Source organism: Ischnura elegans, chromosome X (assembly GCF_921293095.1).
Source record: "Ischnura elegans chromosome X, ioIscEleg1.1, whole genome shotgun sequence".
NCBI classification, from domain to species: Eukaryota; Metazoa; Arthropoda; class Insecta; order Odonata; family Coenagrionidae; genus Ischnura; species Ischnura elegans.
Genome location: NC_060259.1, coordinates 67191834 through 67208386, shown reverse-complemented (window position 1 = coordinate 67208386; position 16553 = coordinate 67191834). Strand labels below are relative to the sequence as shown.

General features: G+C 38.1%; 1 protein-coding gene across 7 annotated transcripts in view; it reads left to right on the top strand.

The window, feature by feature from the left end:
* Positions 1-10112, top strand: part of LOC124171836 (serine/arginine repetitive matrix protein 1-like) — a 219521-nt gene extending 209409 nt beyond the window's left edge. For 5 of the 7 annotated variants that reach the window (XM_046551191.1, XM_046551192.1, XM_046551190.1 and 2 more), the window contains one exon: positions 4063-10112. In XM_046551191.1, coding sequence (XP_046407147.1) covers positions 4063-4574 — 512 coding nt within the window. In that variant the 3' untranslated portion in view covers positions 4575-10112. The remainder of the gene's footprint in view (positions 1-4062) is intronic. The other 2 variants (XM_046551196.1, XM_046551194.1) reach the window with 1 other exon arrangement.
* Positions 10113-16553: the final 6441 nt, after the last annotated feature.

The window sequence follows — 16553 nt, the reverse complement described above, 5'->3', positions numbered from 1 at the left end:
GTTTCATCTTTCTCCACTAGAATCCAATTGATATCTGTGCCTAGTACCTATGCTGATCTATGCCTACAACCTCTTACCAAACTTCCCTTCATAAATCAAAACTAGGTAGGTACCTTCCATAACTTCCGTACCCACTACTGAAAATATTAATCTATGCCTTACTATTCTCTGATCATACCTTGTACAGTTCCAAAATATCAATATTATATTTATTCTGTCCCAGTTCAAAATTTTCAAGCTTACCTATTATGGTCCTATCATCCCATGTCGGGAAATTCATGGCCTCTTGTTGCTATTGTATTAATTTCTGAATGCTTCTTTTAATTACCTGTAAGGTATCTGCTTAGCAAAAAACCTTCAAGGACCTTGCCTCTCTCTCTGCCTTAAGGCAATTTTGTTTCTACTATCTTCCAAGGGGAAATGGGCAGAGTTATTGGCACAGCATTGGAACCAAAAATATATTATTTTATGAGATAGCATCCTCTCCACCATTTAAAAGCTTAATGAACATTTGGGGCATCCATAGGAACTATTTACCTGATGAACTTGGGATGATTGGAAAATTAATTTCTATGAGCGCCAGTTTTTAGAGCTTTAACTGAATTTTTCTGGGCAGGCGATTGGGAATATAGAATTAGAAACGGATTCTGATTAGCTTTCTGCAGTGGTTAACTCTCACAATTTGTCATTTTTTTCTCCCTAATATTTCACACCTTTGGTTATTTTTTGGATCCATAAGCTGGAGTAGGAAGTTTTTCCTCCATACCCTTTGACTGATTCCATGCTTAAATTTTCCCTCGTTAGTCCCAATTAATGTCCCACTCTTTCTACGTAAACCTGCATAATAAAAATTTCCTGAAAATATTTGGCCATCATTATCAGAATATCTGTCCACATAAGAAGCGTGGTGGTCATGGAATGCTGGAAAACATACTTCTCGATGGTGGCTAGGTCGGCTGGTCAACGGTGGAAGAGGGACCTTGACCTGAGACAACTAAAGAGGCCCTTGAAGGAGATGTCGTCAGCTGCCTTGATCTATGAAATAAGGGGCCTCAAACTTAATTACAACCGAGGACACCCAATTTTAGAAACCGCTGCTGATGTTCCTCCATAATCTATGTAGGCAGTGTTTTGGAGGATCATAGAGAAATCAAACTATTAATGCTGTTGGCTGCTGTTCCACGGATAAGGTTCAGTCCTTTTATTTATTTGATCACCACTTTTCAAGAACTTGGTACTCCAAGCTTAGTGAGACCCCAAATTTGACTAGGCAGGCAGTATACTTCAACCTGGATGAAGCAAAATGCCTTACTTCAAGTGAACTACAGCAGGTGATCCTAGGACTCAACTCCCAACCAGGGTTTACTATGCTCATCAAAACATGTCACATGAATGGCAAGTATAAGAGAACTTTGAATTGCTTTGAGAAAGCAATCTGGAGTTAGACAGGATTACATATACATAACTGGAGTGGTCATTTCCCGTTCATGGGAAGCCAGCTGGATGAAGTGCTAAAGTCACATTGTTGGGCGTGTGTTCCAGTGATAACGCCAGGAAAGGTTTGTCAATTTAAACTAAGTGTTTCTTTGGTGCATTATTTCCAGGTCTTATGTGCTGCGCAACTTCTGTTGGATGGACCACTTAAATGTGGCCTCCTTTACATATCTCGTTAAGGCAGGAGGCTACAAATTGTGATTTTCTTTCTACCCTTCCTTTTAAACTCTCACAGCCACTTTTATAATATTTTGCTTTCAGATCACGTTCAAAGTAGCTTTATATCTATATTGCTGGTTTTATGCAAAAATAGCCCACTTAATGGTGCTCATCAGTGACCCATACAGACAAAATCGACTATGGTTGGCAACAGTATTTTAGACTTCTGATTCAAACAGTGTTTTCAGGGCACCTCGAAAATTGCTGATAAATATGCTGAAATTCCTATGTAGGATTTCCATCTTCTGGTGCGTTTGCAGTCAAGATCTAATCCTTTTATTGATGCTTGGTGGCGATGAATGGAGGTACTTGCTACACATCACATTTTTCAAATTACATGGCCTGTCTACGATACCGGGTTTGTCACAATTCTATTTCTATATTTCCATTCTCTATCAAGTCATTTTGTAAGTCTATATTGTACAACTGTGCTGATGATTCCTTCACTGCATAAATCATCTTGTCATCAACTTGTGGGCTCCAAAGAGAGAATCATCTGCAAGGGAGCCCTATACGGAGTATAATTCAGACCCCGTTATGCCTTTAGGAGAAGAGAAAAGAGTGTGAGAGAAATATTAATCCATGGCAGGCCATTTACGACAATTTTCCTTATGAGCAGCTCCTCATGATAGCTTTCATCTTATCACTCATGGGTTGCTTAGCGTGCCCTACCTTTTTGTAAACCCATGGTTAATAGAGTAAATTATTACTACTAAATGAATTTTATTCCCACAGACAACTCCTCTCCCACAGACTTCAAAACCATGAATGATCAGCATACAATATCCTACTTTTCAAATATCTAACTTAAGTTTTGGCTGGCATACCTAAAATTTTTGTGCTTAGTGGAAGAGATAGTTGATGAACAATTTCTTTTATGGCTTTCTGCGAGTCAACTAGGATGCAGTAGATGTGGCTTACTGTGAACTGCTCCTGGGTTTCTCGAAAGGCTCACAGCCCCACTAATCACGCCTGCCTCCAATAACTGATGATACTTGAAAAGTTGGATGTCTCATCAGATCTACGTCAGCCATGGTCTATACCAAAAAGCCTATGATTATAACTATTGATGGATGTTTCTGAGGGACTACATAGGAGACAGCAATATAAAGTCGTCCCTGAGCAATTTTATCAATTTTATATCTCCCATAATGATTGTCAGGCATTCAACTGCTTGATATCTGAAGCACAAACAATAATTTCTCCAAAGCATCTACTGTACACCTATATCATCATGAGAAGGCTGTCCAATTTTACTGGATAAAAGAGCATAATAAGAGTGAAGAAAGTATTGAGTCAGATCATTGCTGTAGTGGATTAAAATTAATAACAAAGCCAAGAAGAAAAATCTAGGAATCAGGAGGAGTTTGCCATCTACAGAATGAGATGAAGGCCTTCTAACTGCCTCTGGACGCCATAAAGACAAGTGCAATGAATAGGTTGCGATTGGTGAACCATCTGGCTGAAAGGAATTAATAGAACAAATTTTAAGTAATGCTCCTGAAAAGAGGATTAAATGTGTGATTTCGACTGTCAGACAAAAGTCTATAAACTGTCGTCAAATTAAGCATTTGATATGGCATTCACTATATGAGAGTTCCTTTATATTTTCTGGCTTACAAGCCATCTTCAACTTGATTGATTTTTTGAAAGGGAATCTCACGACTGCATTAAATTCATTAAATACGAACATATGATTAATAAAATGTTTAATTTTTAGCGGTTATTACTTCCTATGTCATGATTGAAAGTAGAATATTCCGGCTTCACGATTAAATCTAAAATAAATGAAATCATTAAATACGTTTCAAATTTCCCGCTTTATTTGTGCTTCTCCGATTAGCTATTTCCTGTGCCACCGTAGAGCCTTTCATGTTTTAACTGCGCAGCATAAAAATGACACCCATTGACGTTTTTAGTAATGATATGAATGCATGGACTCCATAAAATTGGTTAATTTGAGTTTTTAAATTTTTATTTGCTTCATGATTTGCAACCGCTTGTCGAAATCACGTACTTACGCATAATGCTTATGTGCCTATTTAATCCTACCGAGTAGAATTTATGTGCCTTATTTGTATATTCCCAACACAAAGGGTGGCGAAATGATCGATAAGTATTTAAAATAAAAATCAGATAGAGAATAGGTACATTTTTCTATACGGAAATCACTCACCTGTAAGAATAGTTATTTGCAGGGATAAAAATATTTCGTATTCCTGGAATTTTGTTATGATTTTAACGTTTCACTCTAGTCCTCACCAAGCTTTCATAAAACACTCTAAAGTTTATGGCTTAACTAAGGGAATACATGCTTGTTTCTATCGCCAACTGCTTTCATTTCTACAGGATGGAAGTCCCCAGATAGTGAGCCCATTGCTAGCTCTGCAGCACCTAACATAGATACAGCGAATCGCCTTGAAGACATGAATGAGCACGATGCTGCCACGCCGGAGATCGTAGAGGAAGTGAAGAGTACCCCGAAATCATCCGAAGCGGAGACCGAACCTTTGCCACCGCCTACCCCCGCTACAGCACCGGGCGAAGGACGGGCGTCCGATGAGGCCCCACCGCCCGCCGAGGACGAGGAAGGGAAAGCGGTTGAGGACGAGCCTCGAGCGGAGACAGAAGAGCCGACACCACCACCAGCGCAGCAGCCATCTTCTTCGGTGGGCGAGGCCTCAGCCAGCCCTTACAGGATCCTTGAGGCCCCACAATGCGAAGATTCCCCCATGAAAGCACTCCCTCCGCTAGTTTCCCCCTCCTCTGGTCGTTCCTTAGCCTCTGATGTCTTGGAAAAGGCAAGGACCAGATTTGACAAATTTTGGGGTAAGGGTAAGGATTCGGAAGGGAAAGTTTAAAGAAGGAATGAGACGGAGATGACATCAAAAAAATCCATTGAAATAGTTAAAAATTCACTTATTTTACAGTGCCCTTTGAGGAGATATCATGATTAAAAGGAAACTTTTTGTATGCGAATTAGTATCGGGGTTATCGACTGTGTTGTTTGATTTGCCACTGGATGTTTGCATATTATATAGTTTAAAAGACTGAATATCATTGTTGTACTTGTAAGAATACCATATTAAACTCCTGAATTGAATGAGAACAATGAATTTTTAATTTTTTGCGTACAAATGGAGTTTAAGTGGCAAAAGGGTTATTTTAGATCTCATTATGTCGGCAGAATCTTTTTTTAGCTGTTGTTTTACATATAATGATACTCCTACTAAACTAGAATTTTGTTTGGATTTTAACTAAGCATTTAAAAAGTAAATAATTCAATAGATCATGAATGTTCTTCAAATTAATCTTATGTTCAAACGCCCACCACGCCTCACCGAACGACTGTGTAGCTGCTTCGAGAGTAGGAACCTAAGTCACCTTTTTCTTAAATCTCCAGCCGCAATTTTTACATAGTTCTCGTTACAATTACAGTTACTGTTTATATTGAAAGAAAATACGTATAATTTAACTAAATTTACTACATCTTATTTCATCGGTGTATTTTTCACGCGACTTGTTCATTAGGTATTACTGTTGTGATGTCTTCATTGAACGACCTGTGTGATTAAAAATATATTTATTACTGTCGGTTAACAACCGTAGTATTTGAAATGATGGTGGGAAAGGGCGTAATATCCAATGTATTCCTTTAGTCTCTCAATGAAATCTGCTTAAAACGAGAGGAAATATGATAAACACTGCCTGACGTAGGTAACTTTTGATTTTTTAAATCGAACGATTTCAGGAGTAATTTTTTTGTAATTACTTGATTTGACAAATCATTAAAGTTCTTTCTCTTTATTAAAGCACCAACAATTTATACAAGGGAAAAAATCCAATTTGTAAGGCCTTTCTAATTGGTAACTAAGCGCGGCCCATGGTCTTCGCTAATATTAAGAAGGGTGTGAGAGATTATCGCATATTTTGTCTGCTTTGTGACAGTAGTTTCTTTTCCTGCCTGAATATTTATCCGCCCAAAGCCCAATAAATTTGAGCGAAAATTTATTTTGTACATCTAGTCATATAAAATAGATGACTGTAGAAGGAAGGCCGTTGATTTAAATGACGTCCATAGCAAGTGGCATTATTTTGCTTCCATGTCATGAATATTTTATCATTGAATTCGTCCTTTATTTATATTGAATTCGTCCTTTCATTTTCTTCTATTTCAGTCCAAAATTAGTAAATAATACGCATAAAATCAAAAACATCTTTCTAAATGTGCAATCTACTGCAATTACTTTATTTTTGACTTGATCTAAAAACCATTTCATGGGCCATTTACTCCGGCCAGGTCTGATCGATGCGTGGGTATTATATTATTATTTTAAATTTTTGTCACGATAGGAGTTTATCTTGATAAAGTCTTGAAAATATAATTTTTCACGACTTTTATGTTTCAAAATACAGCTAGCTTTTTGCATGCGGTTTGCGAATAATTAGTCCGTACTAATAATTTACAGCTGAAATGAAGTTGAAAAGTTTCGCGAATAAACAAAGAAATACAGGGTTCCACTTTTCTTGACCAGTGAGCAATGCTTTTTCATAGCTTTCATTCCAGGAATTTAAGTTTGAGAAAGTCGGAAATTGTCATTATAGTCATTTCTGACGAAGATGAGGGTGAACATTTTTACAAAACATGCTTGGAGGAGTTCTCGCCGAAGGTATATTGGATATCGCATGAAAGAATATCGTAGCATTTCACGTTTTTTTTAATAAAAGATGGTAGCACTCTTCCACAATATTTTAATGCGTACGACGCATTTCGGCTCATTGAGCCATCATCTGGTACAAGAACGAATGGTTCGATAGATGGCCCTGTGAGCCGAAACGAGCCGTACGCATTGTAATATTGTGGAAAAGGTGCTACCATCTTTTATTTAAATCTGTCGAACGTCCACCATGTAACGCCTGAATCTGTTAAACTCATTTCACGCCTTAACTATTGTTTTAACTTCGCTAGCAAGCATGAGAATTGCGCATCTTTTTTCGGCTTGTTCTTCTGGATCCCTATGGCTATAATACCTCACAGCGATTATAACCAGCGATGATACCATCTTCTTCAATTCTCTTGCAGCCAGTATATAATAAAAAAGGAATTTTGGTGTGTTTCCTGCCAATGCATGTACATGATGTTTCCTTTCCCGTTTCCAAATGTTAAGGCCTGTTTACATCAACTCGTTCGAGTTAATATATAAATGAATGAACGCGAGAATGAACTCCAAAATTTACCGTCTAACCACACAACTTGTGTAAATGCACGAGCGGAAAATAAGAACCGGTTCCAAATGCAATTCATGAATTTGTATATGCTCCGTTATGGTCCACAAAAATAGATCATGCAATCAGGTATTAACTCGTTCGTGTAAATGTATCGTGTAAACAGGCCTTTAGAGAATGGGTCTGTGGTTATATAAGGATTCGGTGGGTTGGGCGGTTTCCCAAATCTTTCGAAATAAATTTTTACTCACCTGATTATTAACTAAAGAGACTAGGGAAGTGATGTTTTCGCGTTTGCTACACCAAAATATTACCACGTTTTCGTGATTATGAGGAAAGAAAGCCGTTAATAGACATTTGCCGGCTTCGGTAGCAGCGGGGTTCCGTCCTCGCTATACAAACTGATGGTCGCGGGTTCGATTCCCGCCTGGGTAGATTACCCCTATCCAGGGTTTGAGCGTTTGTGTTGAATCATCCTCGTTGAATGCTAGAACACCCTAATTTAAAGACTTATGTGCGCTGTTTCCGGGGGAGGTGCAAATTTTTATAAAAAAACGGCGAAGTTATCTTAGACCGCAAGTTAATCACTACAGATAAAATGTGGCTGAAAATTTAAACTTGCGCAAAAGCCATCGATTGTTAGTGATTTTTCCATGGCAAGCTACGTGGTAAGTGAATGGGATGTTCTGCTCTTACCGATCCAAGTTTGTCCCTTGCTGTATAAAAATAAATTTAATCAAATTTTTCTTGCTGAGCCATAGAATCCTGTTTTTAGACGACCTCGGGGATGAAGAAAAATGAGTTAGGCATAGCGCATCCAGGTTCCTTCGAGCACCTTTTATTACTTTTAATCCCCAAAGAAACCTCTAGGGAACAAATTCATTCAAACCTCCATCTGCAGCTATTTTGTTGGTTGATTCGCATCCATTTTTCACTGCTACTTTTGATTTTCTGAAATTAAATTCTTTAAAAGCAGTCTAGGCACTACATCATCAGCGAAACTGAGTTCATACCTTTCAATACCGTTAGGTTTCAATTAATATCCTCCACTATTATAGCCAAATATATTTATTATAAAATTCTTGCTGGCTCCCACCCGCTCTTACCGCAGTTTGTGATTTATTGCTCCCATGGTGTAAGAAAATGTCAAAAAGAAACCTCAAGGATGCTGAAAGTTATATTCATTGCCAAGCTTAAGGCTCTGTGTTGAATTAAGGGCATACTCCTAAGCATGAAATCTTGCTCCACGTCATTGAACAGGCTATTCCACAAATATAGAATATTTATAATACCCTTTATCGTTAATCATGCCCATCAGGAATATATGACCTTACCAAAGTGTCGTCGAAAGCTATGATTTCTAATACTTTTCTCCAATGCGAAGTATCTGATCTTCATCATGGTGTTAACTCCTCCGCTGTCATGTAAATTTAATTTGTCGACTATGGAGAGGATAGCGGGGAAAATTCTGTTCAACTTTTTCAGTTATTCAAATCGATTGACTGTGTCATTTTATTTAATAATACTCACTTAATCCTTCGTCCATCACTACCCTGAATTACATTTTACTTGCTACAATCGATCAATTTACAACTCCTTTGGAATTTCTCGTATTTCCCGCTAACCCAAACACTCTCGCTTTGGTAAATCTCATTATGCATGACACGTGTTTTGTGCTTACTGTGCGATGCATGGTATTTTTTTTGTCATTCAACAAATGAATTGCGTCTAATGTATTCATTGGCGGTTGCTATTGGCAACCTTAATTTTTACAGCGAAATCGCCTGCGTTGTGGAAATCAACGGTTCTCGGGAAGTTTTTTCGTTGTTCTGAATGTGCATAAATACGAACACATGAATTTTACACCACATGCGTTGAACTCATTTGCGAAGTATAATCGATAACCTTTGAGATAGGCCACTTCCGGCGGATATAAAATGAACGCGTGCAAATGTGAATGGCACTATGGAATACTTAGCTGGAATCGTAACGCCCACTTGCGTAAACACGAGGACAAGCTCTTTTCTCGATTCAGCTACAATATGCCTAAATTTGTTAACCAAAGGTTTGTAGTCTCATGCTAGATTCTCCAGAATTGTGGCGGCGAGGATAAAAAACAAGTTCCTAGAAATAATTATCTTTCCTTCAATTATAATACCGCTCAACCCTTCCCGTAAAGAGGAATCAATGGTTTGCACTCCCACGCACACGAGCACATACGTGCGTATTCATAGAACACTCCAGAAGAAATGTCACCTTCAAATATATGGTGCCGTTGGCATGAATTTTCCACCTATTCTTTCTTGATGAAAAAATCCTACGTGCTTATCAAACGCTTAGGTTCACTCCTGTTTCAGAACGCCTTCATATTTAGTACGAAGGAGAAGAAGAAACTCGTCTCGATCTTGCTTCTGTTGGTTTAATCCTTTTAAAAATACGTCTGCAGCCCTTGAAATTATTCGAAGTAATGTAATGCCATTTAAAATTTTTGTGTCGCAATTGAGAGTATTTCTCTGTTCCACAGAATATATATATTTTGTGCTGTATTATTTAATTGTGTGCTGTATACATTATACATTTCCAGCGCAGCCACGCAGAATAATGGCTCCTGTATTTATTGACATATTTTACTTAAATAAATGTACAGCTTCATGTGTATGGATGTATATGTATTACATTTGATCGAAAAGAGCTTGAAGAGTATGTAATTCGTGTGTAAAAAAGAGAACTCAATTACCATTGTTTAAAAACCTATGTGAAATGCTAGTGCATTATTAGTATAAATGGTCTTGAAGTAAAGGGAGTTATATGGTTAGAAAAGAAGAGCCCACTTGATGAATTCAATTTTGGTGCAACGCTATGTTCCAATCTGCAGATGCAATCTTATCTTTTTATTTCACCTCCTGCGAACTAATTTTGGTCGGATATGATCCCAGATCAGTCTGTATTTTAAGGGTAATGTTGAAATATTCTTATAAAGGTTAGTGTCTATGCTAAGAAAATTTGACAATGTAAAGAGCTTTTTTTACAGTGAGATGTATTGAATAGACCATAACAGATTTTTATCTAAAAATAAACGACCACCATTGGTGTCTTTGTAAAAAACTGTATTGTTCAATGAAAAAGATTAAATGGCCTTCATCACTTCAAGGCGTATGAGCTGTTATGAAAAAGTAACTTTTTTCATTACCTCCTTGGGTGAAACGAATGATGTTTTGAAACCATCTCCTAGGACGAGACGAGCGCTTGCTGATAGCTTCATAAAGGTTTATCGATATCAAATCGACTGTTTCTTCTTTAAAGCTTATCCTCGGGTTTTGGATACCCTTCAAAAAATTGCCAAATATTTGTTTCCTTCACCCCGTAATGCTGTACTTTCACACCAAAACCTACGAATGGGCATCCAGGAACAAACGTCCAATAAGCTTCGTAAAAATGATCACTATCATTAACTCCAGCGCAATAACGATGGCTAAAATATTTAGTGTCTATTTTTGAGGAGAGTAATTCTGCTGCAATGTAAAATCATGCTAGGGCGAAGGATGATCAATTAATGCTTAAGAATGGAATGACGAAAAATGCCGTTGTGTCTGATTATTTTTATTCAATTCCTCTTGTATTAAGGGATCTATTATTACCAGGCGGTCTGGTGTGATTGGGGGCCCTCGGCTGGAGCCCATGATGGAGCTCTCCTTACCGGAGGATTTGGGGGTCCTCCCCAGGAAAATTTTAGAAAATTGCATGCCTGGAAAAGGATTTATAAAGTCTGAAAAAAAAGGATTATATTAAATAAAAAAATAATAATTACATAAGAAAAATATATTATGAAAAGTAAGAATTTCATAGCTTGTAAAATTTAATAATATATTATGGTTCTATTCTCTACTTAATGAATTTTTTCCTTGAAACTGCACTGATATCTAAAATAACCTCTAAATTAACCTTTTCGAATAACCTTTTCAAAAAAGGATCAGATTCTCTTTATTCTTCTGATACCTTTATTTTATTTATTTTTTGCATGATCTTTTTACCCTGAGAATGTTGTTAATAAAGCAACCAATGAAAACTTAGAATTTTATAATATGGTAGTTTCCTTCATCAAAGAAAACGAAAGGCATTGATTGCGATTCGTTACCCAACATTAGTGTATTCATAATATACAAATTATTTGGTTTTAGAAATCCCAGTTTAGACCATTGTTAATGGTCAATTTTATTCTCATTTGAAAAAGGCCGGATTGGCGCCCATGCGATTCCGCTCCACGTGACGTCACAGGGACCTAGATTCTATACGAGTTGTCAGGAGTTTTACATCGTTTGAGATTACCAATGCATGCATGTGGCACAGAGCTCAGGGAAACATTTCTTAATAATCACCTACTATAATTGCCTATGGTAAGAAAGTTTCCTTCGTTTGATAGGGTATTGATAATCCTTATTTAAGCCAAGCGTTACCTACTAGTAGGGTACTCTACTACCTGCTAGCATCCTGCGTCGTATCAGCGCTCAGAGTCTCGCCCCAAGGTCACCTCACTTGCGGCAGCGGAAACCAGAACGACGTCACACGGAGTTTTCCCGGCATTGATACTTACCCGTCGCATTTTCGCGCGCTTGAAAATTTTCACTTTTCATTTAATCGCGAAAAATGGATATGGTCATTTAAAAATCTAAAAGCGTGAAATACGAACTCCAGGAGTAATAATCTTTCGATTTAGGCAATAAAAAATAATAGGAAACCACCCTATTTCTCTCACATTTAATTCCAATTGAAACAGCGAGTAGAAATTATTTCAGAGCTGGGAGAGCTGGAGGAGTCAATGGTCTGATATAATTCGGCAGACTCCTCTTTATGTCGTAATTCTTCAAGAGAAACCGATGATAGAGCTTCCGAGTAGAATGCTAGCATGGAGAAATTGGGTCATGTGCATTCATCTGATCCGAAACCGTAATTTGCAGTCGTTATTATCATCCAGTCTTGTCTGCATACCTTTATAATTAGAATTTAAGGATAGTGTGTCAAAACCAAAGTGGTGTCTCGCCTGGGGGAACATATCTTTCATTATTAATTCTTCGATCGCTCTGCGGCCGGCAAACTATTTCTTGTTTACACAATATGATTGCTAAAATGAAATACGTAAACGATGCAGTGTATCTCCACTTTATATACTCAAGGGCGGTCTGGCCAGGCCGCCTTGTCGGCGATCGCTGAGGGCCCCAGCAATGCTCGCGTGATGTATTTTTTGTAATTAAAAAATTCTAAGTTTTTATTTGTTGCTTTGTTTACCACGTACTCAGAGAACAAAATTATATAAAAAATAAATGAATTCGAGGTGTTAGAAGATGAAAGAGAGCAAGTTGCTATTTTAGACAGGCTTATTCGAGAAGTTTATTTTAGAGGTTCCTTAAAAATAGATAATAGAACCACTATACATTATCTAATGTTATAAGCTGTAAAATTCTGACTGCTCATGGTATTTTTCTTACCAAATTGCTATTTTTTTAATCAAATTTTATCCGATTTTTAAGAATCAGAATTGTTTTTTGTTAATATCAGTTTAGGGAATGCGATTTCCTAAAAATTTCCGGGGGAAGAACCTCCGGATTCCCCATTAAGGAGGACCCTATTATGAGCCCCAGTCGAGGGTCCCAATCATCCCAGACCGCCCCTGCAATAAAAACATCCTTACGTGTTCAATATACGTTAGTATGCTCCACATTATCTCACCTCACACCGTCGATTTCACGTTTGTTTTCTTTAGGTGCCCATACAATCGTTAATACAATCTTTCAGCATCGTACACTTTTTACCGACATTCTTGGGAAGGGGTTCATAAATGTTCATGTATGAGTATCCATATTTGAGCCTCTTATACGGCTTTCTCTGCTTACCAAAGCAGTTGCCAGAAAAAAAAATCAGGGAGGTCTTTGAGGGGAAGAGGAACATTTAGGAGGTTTATTTGAAAGGGAAGTACGCAAGACCAGTGGCGTTACTACGGTGGATGAGGAGATAGATCAAAGCCTCAGGCAAGAAAAATATTTAAAGACATTGTCTATTTTTGAAATATAATAATGTCATCTGCTGAAAGATAAATTTTAACAGCCAAAATTATGTAAAATATATTTTCAGGCACATTTTTCAAACATTTTCCCGGATCTCCCGTTTCCTGGGGGGGGTTCCTCTCCCATGTCTCTCCATACCCCCCCCCCCAAAGCAAATTCTTAGTTACGCCACTGCACAAGACTATCTCCCATACCTCCTTGCTCTCTAGGGCCTGATGACAGAAACAAATGGTAGGGCTAAATTGCAGTTAACGTAGGCAAAATTTACCGTATTGATTCAGTAGTGATTCAGATTCAGAAGTATCAGCTAGCTTTCAAAATATCGATTGCGGGTATGTTCCAATAAGATTACTTTCGGGATCCCCCGCGAACTTCAAGAAACGGTCCTCCAATATTTTAATTTCCTTCAATTAATTCTCTCTTGTTTTTGTAGTGGTTCTCAGTTAAATTTTTTTGTAAGCTAAATAATATTCTCCTCCCCGCTTTCAAAATCATCTTTTAAACTCAAAGTTCCTGCGAATGGCTAAATTTTCATTCGAACCATTCTCATCCAACTCAAAGATATTTTCTAGATATGGAAAGGTATTTTCCCTAATATTGCTACCAATTGTTGAATTACTCATCTCTTTAAGACTACAATTCTCGGAAAACTATCTTCAACAAACTTCTATCTTCAAATCTGTGGTTACAAGACAAAAACAAGAAATCTGTCACAACTTATCATACCAGCAAGCAGTATTGCTTGGTTATAATATGCATTTTTTCACCTATTGAGTCGATATCACCCAAGCACACTACGGAATGACCACGCGGGCCCCCATTTTGGGAAAGCAGGACGGGATCAACAGAAAATATTTTTTCAATCTTATAAACGGGCCAGAGAGGCATTTTAAGTGTCATGTACTTTGGTTCTGTTAAACTCACCGGTTATTGTCGCCATACTGGTAACTAGCGGCCATGGTGCTAGAAAAGTCTCAATAATCAATATGGCCATGATGGGTTCTAGGGATCCATGTGTACGGATATACTTATGATTAAAAGGCACGTTAAAGTGATCCAGATATTCTAAAGGGTAAACTTGTCCAAAAAGCTGCAACTGATTGTTATAAGTGGGGGGATGTGGAAAAACAATGGGGAATGATACTAGCGATCTATAATAATTCCGCAAGTACTATTTCACATTATTAGAACCAGTGGCGGATACAGATGGAGGGCACAGGGGGCGCGCCCCCCACTTTGTGGGGCCGCCCGTATTGCCAAACATTGCAGAACCAAGATTGTAACTTTTTTATATCATAAGATTGCCTTGTATTTTACATAATCACTTTAATCGAAACCTTCTTAAAATTTACATGTAACTGGATTATTTTTTATTACGATAAAAGTAAAAGTAACTCAAGGTATCTTTTGCGGCCCCCTTAAGTTTTTTCTGTATCCGCTACTGATTAGAACCTACTTATTGAAAAATGCCCTAAAATTTACTTCCTGATGATAGAATATTGAAGTACTGACGCCTTATGTGGAATTGGTGGCTGAGATCAAGATAAGGCATCACCAGCCAGCCATGTGTGAAGCAGCCAGGAATTTCGCTCGGGGGGCGAGTGTCCAAAACCGTCTGGGGAAATTTTTTAGAAAAACAGGGTATTAAGAAGAGAATTTCTGACCCCTTTTTTAAATTTTCCTTGTCGAAAAAAAATCATTTTCCAAAGTAATATTTTGTAAATTCATGATTTTTCAACATTTTATTTGTTTTGATTAAATATTTAACCAAAAGAAAAACCTTTCTTAACAACGTAATGATAATTTATTACTTGTATACTTTCTCTTGCTTCATACGCATTTTATTTTTTATGTGCCTTAAGATTTCTGGGGGGTTTCCGGACCCCCTGGGCCCCTCCCCTCGCTACGCCTCTGCCAGCCATTGAATAACAAACAAGACGGTATTGGTTTTTAGAGATGTTTTCTGGGTTTATGAGCGCCCGTGAATTTGAAGGGAATTCCGAAATATTCCGAGACATGAATTTTTCAGGCTTTCCCGGGGGATTATGATCATCAAGGTCTCTAGGGTAACTTCCCGGGTCAATATATCCATCTCCTCCGACGTTTCCACGACTAGCTGTGTTGTCGTCCTATGGGACTCACTGCCAAGCGTAGAAGCTGGCCTCTTGAGCCTCTATTATTACATGTTTCTCCCGTGCAATCACCAAGTTTAGGGTGCAGCACTGAGCCTTTCGGGGAGAGTAACAACTTTAAGTTCAATAAGTGTCGGAAAATTCATTCCTTTCCACCAGGGACGGTTTGGCGTGATTTGGAGCCCTCGGCTTAAGATAAATAAAAAAGACTCATCTTGGAAAATTTAGGAAACCGCATGCTTAGGAATAGATTTTGAGGCTCTTCTGGCTCTTAAAAAACATATAAAACTTAATAAAAATCGCCATTTCGAAAGAAAAATTCTATAGTAAGTAATAATTTCAAAGCTTATAAAATTTAATAATACATTATCGTTCTATTAACTATTATTCACTGAATTTGTTCCCTGAAACTGCGCTGAAATCCAAAAAAACTGTAAAATAATCTTTTCGAATGCTTCTTTCAATAAAGCATTAGGTTCTCTTCAATCTTCTGATAACTTTATTTTATTTTTCGTATATAATCATTTTACACTGAGTGTGCATGCAGTGTAAAGCAACTAATGAAAACGTAGAATGTTATAATTGCAAGAAGATTTGGTTAAAATAATTTGAGTCTTTTTGATGACACCTTTCTTACATGCTTCACGAAAGATGCGAGCGAGCGTTGTGCCCCCCCCCCCCCCCCAAGCTCGGGACCCTCGCCGATCAGCCGACCTGTCCAGACCGCACCTACTTTCTACTTCCATAAGGAAGCATACCATTGGTGGATTATCTGGGCCCATTTGTATGCAGATATTGGTAGTGCGTACTGCTTTTCGTACCTCTGGGATAATGTGTGTGGTGATTTTCAGGAGTTGTTCTCAATTCCCACCTTATTGCAGACAGGGCCGGATTTACCCAAAGTTAAGCTATGGGGACCTCTCCATTGAGCGCCCCTCCTCACTTGACCCCCCCCCTATCCCCGATTTTTATGATAAGGCATAGCCACTCCCATGAAGTGACAGAAGGCGCCCCTTGGACTGCGACACCCCTAGGCACGTGCCTCTTTTGCCTTACGGTAAATCCGGCCCTGATTGCTGAGACTTTTTTGTTTATCTAATCAAACCACTGTAAAATCAGTCCAAAAATGACTGGTGAAATGAAAAGAAAAATGCAAAAATCACAAAAGCTGACCCATTCAGGTGCTGATAAAGAGCTCCATGTAAGGGAAGGCCAATGAGGACGATTTTGGGCGCGAAAACCTCTATCTTGGTTAAATTGCGTCGAGGGTGTTGGAAACCTTTTTCATGTCAATATATGTATCCCTATACAGCGGGCATTTCATTAAGTAGCATAAGTAGGCAGATGAATGTGGAGGGCGTCATCAGGCGTCTCTTGCCACCACTAAATTTTATGTTGGCTCAATATAAGAATATTATTTATT